At 32.9% G+C, this 7,754-nt stretch overlaps 1 protein-coding gene across 1 annotated transcript; it reads left to right on the top strand.

Annotated features, from left to right (window-relative positions):
* LOC104728974 (uncharacterized protein At4g04775-like) lies at nt 3,161–3,783 on the top strand. Its single transcript, XM_010447879.1, has 3 exons — nt 3,161–3,185; nt 3,287–3,426; nt 3,496–3,783. The coding sequence occupies exons 1-3, from the start codon at nt 3,161–3,163 to the stop codon at nt 3,781–3,783; spliced, it is 453 nt and encodes a 150-aa protein (XP_010446181.1).

Below are 7,754 nucleotides of genomic sequence, written 5' to 3' on the forward strand. Positions count from 1 at the left end.
TATGATCTTAAACATGTTCTCCCAATAACTAGCTTTTTAACAAAATATCTTAACTACTGATCTTACATTATTTCACTATATCTTTATTCTAAGAATACCATAATTAGTTTTTCCATTTTTTTTACCTATGATCTTAACAACTGATATAACATTATTTTCGCTATATATTTAATGTAAAAATACAAAAAAAAGTTCTCCCATTAATAATGCCTTATATCAACTTTTTAAGCTTATGAGCTAACTATTTTTCCATATAGAAAATTCTCACTTTTCTTAAAAAGGAAAAAAGGTATTCTTGTTGTATGTGCGCATAACCTGATAAACAAAATAATAAGCTATAGTACATAATAGACCGACACCGAACAAAATTTAGCTAGAGAATTTGGTGGTCATCATCATAAGTTGTCAAATACTAACAGAAAATGAGATTTGGGCTGATTAATAAGTATAAGCAAATAGTAGTATTATTGTACTTTAGTAGCTTTGGTTGTACACATTTTCAAATGTTACAGTAATCATTTTGTTCGATGGTCCCGCCTCACGTGATTATTCCCTCTTTAGTCTTTACTCCCACTTCTCTCTTTCTTCAATTTCTTGTTGTCTTGGCCATTTAAAAAAAAAATCCATTACATACAGTACTAATTTTTTCGAATAATACATTTATGTTAAATTTTAAAACTAATTATTCGTCAGTTAGAAAATTGTTAGAGGTTCAAATATTTTATAGATGAATTCATTTCACATACTTTCCGTAACAACAAATTTATCATATAACAACTATTTGTATTTTGATATTTATCTGTTTATAATGCATATACACTTATTATTGCAGTATCATAAATTGCCATTCATTTTCCTTTTTTTTTTTTTTTTTTTTTTTTTTTTTTTGTCACTGATCGTGTTCTGTTATAGCCTCATTTACTTCTTCTACTGCTACCATATTTACTCAAACTGTAAGCTTAATTTATTATACAGTTATAATACTTTGGCTACTAGATGTGCACTCATCGTGTTCATTTATTCACCTACTCCAGTTTTTCAAATTTTCATTTACACCATTGGCATTAGATAGGAGGAAGAAAAAACAAAAACAAAAAAAGTCAAGATATGAATTTAATACTTTTATGAAAAAGATATGGAATGTGTAATTGTGTATATATAGAGTTATAGACTATAGTATGAGTTGAATACAGCTGTAGTATACATTAGGAACATAAATTTCATTAACCATTTGGCAACATAATATCCAGTTTTCTCTTTGACTTTTGTATACATAAATTTCATTAACCATTTGGCAACATAATATCCAGTTTTCTCTTTGACTTTTGTATACATAAATTTCATTAACCATTTGGCAACATAATATCCAGTTTTCTCTTTGAGCTAACTATTTTTTATCCATAAAAAGAAAACAAATTTTCTTTTAGTACTAAAAATTTGACTGTAAATTAATTTCATTTATTAAGTATTAACCTTTCAAATGTTTTTGTTTTTCCTTCGAGGAGAAAACCAAATCGAAGATTGAACGACACTTTTTTTTTAATTACTTGTCTAGTTATTTTGGTTTGTTTGTCACAAGCCATTTAGTATCTTTATTTTAGTGTGTAACTACATCTGCAGTATATACTCTATTACGAGTATTTTTCCTAAATTGTTGAATCAGTTTAAATTTCATGCTGTTTTGTATAAAAAAATCTATACTTTACATAGCCTTAGCCTGAGAAAAATATTCAAATTCCGAAGCCAACGAAAAATACTCCCTCTGTATTATAAATAATAATTTTCTAGTATTTTTTTGTATCATAAAAAATGATTTTCTGTATACTTTTATCATTTCAAAAATCATTAATTAAGAATTTAAAATTTTAATGAAATATTATTGGTTAATAACTATAAAATATCTTATTATAAATAAACAATACACTTATTGCTAAACATTAAATGTTTTTCTTAATCCTAGTGAAAATCTTAAAACATCAAGTACTTTGCAGAGGGAGTAGTTAATAGTAGGACTCAAACCCACACAATCTTATGTATTTATTGGAATCTTATGTATTTATTGGGTGCAGTGTAACCATTTTACCACTTTAATATCTCATATTAATATTAAAACTTCAAATATTTATATATTACTATATGTAATTGTTCCTTACAATCTATAACATGGGTTTGCCCCTTGTTGTTGATACCATTCTACTGTTTTTTTTTTTTTTTTTGTAATTTTAGATATGAGAGATTATAATTATTTTATACAAACTTAGTTACATTTTTATTTATACTCATGAACTTTAGATACTAAATTATTGTTTCTACATATTAAAAATTATAAAGAAGAAAAAGATAAAATAAATAGAACATTTTCAACAATAAACGTGTTTGTCATAACTTTTCTTCACTTTTAATATTAGAATTAAAGAGATTTGAATTTGGATTTATTTGGAATTTGGATTGAATTCAAGTATTTTGTTAAGCTTAATATGTAAATAATCAGAACCGAACCCAAATCTAAAGTATATTTTGGGTATTGAGTAAAATCTAAATCCGATCCAAATCTTATGTGTGTTTATCCGAAATCTGATCTGAATACTATAAATACCCGAATGGGTCTAGGATCCCTTTACCGAAAAACCCAAAAATCCGAAATAGCCAATCTGAACCCGAATTGGTACCTGAAACGTCCAAGCCTAGATTTACAACTTCAGAAAAAATGCAAAGTAGCATTTATAATGCTATATAATTATGTTTTTAAAATGATTTCGCAATTCTAAAGGTCTTTACACTCTTTGTAAGGAAAATCGGTATTTTCATATCCCAACTAAGGGGGTATATTGAATTCATACCTCAGCTATAGCATTGAGCAAATCCATACACAAGGTTAAGTAAAATTCAAATTGGCTGCACCAACTCGACAAACTGTGTAAGAACATGCCCAAGCTGTAACGGTGTTATCTGACCGTTAACGGCTGCTTACGTGGTTGTCACGTATGAAACGACGTCGTTTGGAGAAACAAAAGAGAGAGCTTTGTTTTGTCCAAAACGACGTTGTTTCCATTGTCTTCCTCTTCTTCCATATTTCTTATTTCCCGAATCGAGAGAAAGTTGGTTCAATTGATTTGGGGATTTTTAAAACATTTAGGGTTTTTGGGCGAAATCGAGTAAGATGTCTTCATCATCAGCTCCTTCAGGTGAGTAATTGAGAACATTATGTGTTTAGTTTCCTTTTATTTGTGTATTTTGATAGAAATATTATTTGATTGTGAATTGGTGAATCCCTTATTTGGTGAAGGAGTGAGCAACAAAGTCAATGTGACTGGAAGGGGAATCCCACGAAAATGTAGATGTGGTCGATTCTCTGTAATGAGAATTTCAAACACAATGAAAAATCCTGGAAGACTCTTTCGTTGTTGTCCTAATGGATCCGACGAGGTAATCAATATAGTTGTTCATATGAAAATTGTTCTCATAACCTTCTCATAATGTGTATTTTTGTATTAGAATCCAAATCATTTGTTTAAGTGGACCAACATAAGCAAGGTTGAGGAGATGAAAGAGGTTGAAAGTGTAGTTGACAAGATAGAAAGAGAAGTGGGAAGCTTAGCAAAGGGATTATATGAGGTAGAAGCTATCAAAGAAATCGCAGAAACATGTGAAAAAGATATTGTAGAGCTCAAAGGTGTGGTTAGTTCCTGTGAGAAAGAGATTCAAGAGCTAAGAAGCTTCAAAAACATGATTGTTTGTGGTGGTTTAGTTGTGGCTTTTGTTTACTATGTAATATTTGTGTAATGTGTTGGATTCAGTAATGAATGAATAGATTTGTTAAGTGTTTTTGTTGTTAACTATGTTAAGATTAACATAAAACTTCAATAAGTTTTGATTAGATTAAAAGTAGAAGCCATGTTTTGAGTACAACAAAAAACTTAAAATTCACCGAACTACACCATAAACTACCATGAGATTACCACAAAAACTTTCAATCTCATCCGACTAAAACAAAAAACTTCCATCCGTCACTTCCTTCTATTCAGTTCTTTCATTCCATTCATACACTACAAAAATAAACAAAAATAACATGTGAAAACCTGAGTAATGATAATGAAGCTATTAATAAGCAGAAGTTTGATCAATAAAAAGACTCACCATTAATCATTCTGAGATTGCTGGCTTGGTCCTTGGCTTGGTGATTGACTAAGTCTTTGGCTTTGTCTTTGGCTTGGTTCTTGGCTTGGTTCTTCACCAGTTTTCTTCTTCTTCCACCTTCTACCAACAACTCCGAGAGTCGGACAAATTCTAGTATTATGACCGACGGTACTACACCGGCCACAACGACTATCTCGTCCAGCTTTTGAAACTTTGATTCTCTTCTCCGGTTGTTCTTGTTTGCTTTTTCCTTTTGACTTCTTCTTTGGAGACTTATTCTTGCCCTTCTTTCTTTTTTTCTGTCTTCTTGGGACCTTTTGTAACTTCTCGTGGTGGTGGCTGAATCCTAGGCTCTTGAGATCTTATCCAAAAACCAATGCTATCAACTGCTGAGATCGACTCAGAGTAAATCTTGACATTTGTTGATACCAAGTACCAATCACAGTTAACATACGACTTAGGATTGTGCTTCTTGGTCAGTATAACTCTTAAAACATGGCGGCAAGGGATCCCTGTCATACTCCATCTTCGACATGCACTTGTCTTTGCATTCATATCCACCTTGAATCCATGCTTATTTTCAAGAACCTCATACTGCCCATTTCCACAAGGAATTACCTGGCAATACTTTCGCAACCTCTCTTCTTCCTTGATGGTGTTGGCGACTTTAAGAGTGTATTTCCCTTGACGTTTCATAGCCTTCTTGAGCCTCACATCTATACGGATCATAGTTTGTCTTCTTATTGTCTCCAACATCTCCACTAATGGCATCTTCCGAGCTTTATTGATGGCATTGTTGTATGACTCAGAAAAGTTGTTAGAAACATCCTCACAACTTGATTTGCAGCCGAAGAAGGCTCAACTACAGTTTCGCGGATTTCTTTGCATGACAGCATCATACACACCTTCATCAAACTTTTTCAATTCCTCGATTGCTCTATTATACTCTGCTTCGTTAAACTCTTGGCAACTGCCCAAAACAACTTCTTAGGCAAATATTTACCCGGATAAACTCTTCTCAGATTGCCATAGATATGGGGTGCACACATCCGGTGTTCCACCTTTGGTAACTCTTGATCAACAACATTGAGCAACCCCTTTTGTCTATCAGAAATAAGAGTAAATCCATCACCATCTCTGAGCTTCAAATCATCCTTCAGCTTTTGAATGAACCACAACCAAGCGTCATAGTTCTCTGTTTGCACAACTGCCCAAGCAACCGGGTAGAACTGATTGTTGGCATCTCTTCCTACAGCTGCCAACAGTTGTCCTTTCACACTATTTGTTAAGAAGCATCCATATATGCCAATTATTGGGCGACAATATGCTATCCAAGTTTTGAGAAGAGCTGCAAAGCAGACATAAAACCTATCAAACTTGACTACACCATTATCATCAGTCATTGTCACAACGTCCACTGTTGATCCTGGATTTGATATACCAAACAGAATTCAAACACATTCAAACACATATTAGAAACTGAGACAACTTCTCGTATTATAAGTAAAGCAGAAAAAGAAAACAAATTTACTTACTCTAAAAGATGTTCCATGTATTCATGCATTCGAGCAAATTGCTCATCATATTCCTCTTGAATCATCTTCAATGCTTTTGCTCTAGCTGTTCGGCACTGATCATAAGTAGAATATATATTGTATCGCTCCTCAATTGTATCTTGCATCGCCTTAGCTTTGAATGTGGGATCCTTCCTAATATCATTCAAGAACAGCTGAGCAAGGACTCCATTCTTGATCACTTTACTAAACCCATCCTTTGTACATGCATGCAAATCATTGCATGTCTTCACCATGTACTTTCCAATTTTTTCTTCATAGGAGCAGTAGATTTTGAATTTGCAATCCCCTCCAATGGCACACCTAACTTCACTTCTCTCTGATCCCCATCTTGTAAACTTTATATTCTCTCCATTTTTCAGCGCATAATCAACCACAGCTTCTTTAAACTCTGATATACTATCAAACACTTGCTCTAATCTGATTTCTCCACTACCTTTTTTGCACCTCATATATCTTCTTTCAACTTCCTCGGAATCTGAGTTGGGAGGAGTATCCTCGTCATTATCATGCACTTCTACGTCAACAAAACCTGCTAAATTCTCCTCCACTCAATCTTCCATATCAACAAAAACCCTACGACCATCTCTATCACCCTCTAAACCCTCACCTCCTTCAGATCCATCACGCTCTAAACCCTCACCATCGCCAAGGAGCTCATAATTTTCTTTCTCTATGAAAATGTCTATCCCCTTAACCCAAACCGCGGTTCTACACATGTTCTCAAAATTCTGACCTTCAATCAATAACTTCACCTGTGCAAAATCCTCAAAGGGATACTTAAACCAGATCTTCTCCCCACAAAGAGGATCGTCCAATACCGCCATCAGATTAGTCACAACTGTTTCTGCTTTGCTTTCAAGGGTTAGAACCGATCCTCTTTCATATGTAGTTTTAATCCCATCAACAACTCCAAACTCCCCACCATTGTAGCATTGGAATATTACATCCTCATCGCTGAAAAAGATTTTAAAAAAAAACTATTAGACAGTTCTTCCACCACTATCGAATTTTGTTCAAACATAATATCGAATTTCGTTCAAATCTATCATGTTTTCAAAATAAACACTCCTAATTATCTCAATTGAGCAAACCTCTAAATTTTGAAAACCTCCACATTTCGAAAACCCCTAAATTTTGAAAACCCTAAATTTCGAAAATCCTAAAAAGTGAACAAAAATTTACCTCATTTTCGGATGCAAATGCAGTTAACTGCACTATCACACACTCCTCAGAATCGATAACCGTTGCTAATTGAATCAATTGACTTATAGATGAAAAGAAGAGAGAAAACCCTAATTTTTTTAGAAATCCCAAATCCAGATGTTGAACAGAGAAATGTGATTCGGGAAATAAGAAAATGGAAAAAAGAGGAAAACAATGGAAACGACGTCGTTTTGGACAAAACAAAGCTCTCTTTTTTGTTTCTCCAAACGACGTCGTTTCATACGTGGCAGCCACGTAAGCAGTCGTTAACGGTCAGATAACACCGTTACAACTTGGGCATGTTCTTACACAATTTGTCGAGTTGGCGCAACCAATTTGAATTTTACTTAACCTTATATATGGATTTGCTCAATGCTATAGTTAGGGTATGTATTCAACATACTCCTTAGCTGGAGTATGAAAATACCGATTTTCCCTCTTTGTTATCCAGAAGATTTTTTTTAATAGTTTTCTTTGGTTTTGCTAATAAATGCAGGAATACTTATATTAATTCCTGATTTTTCTTTAATTTATACAGTGTTCATTTAACCTTACAAAATCTTGGAAAAAAGAGAAAAAGCATTAAACAGATCAATAGTAACTATAATTAGCATCTTAATTTCTTTTTGCACCTAATTATAATTAGTAACGTTTAATATCACCTGTTTTATCACAACCAATCTTGTTTTTTTATCTTTTTATTAACTCACAAGCAAAATTTGTTAGAGAACCCAAAAACAAAACACAACAAAAGCTCCAACCCCTTTTTTTTTTTTTTTGTTTAACCATCCTCCCTCTTCTCTCTCTCTTCTCTCTCCCAAAAAAAAAAAAAAAAAA

The sequence above is a fragment of the Camelina sativa genome, chromosome 11 (genome assembly GCF_000633955.1).
Source record: "Camelina sativa cultivar DH55 chromosome 11, Cs, whole genome shotgun sequence".
In the NCBI taxonomy this organism is placed as follows: domain Eukaryota; kingdom Viridiplantae; phylum Streptophyta; class Magnoliopsida; order Brassicales; family Brassicaceae; genus Camelina; species Camelina sativa.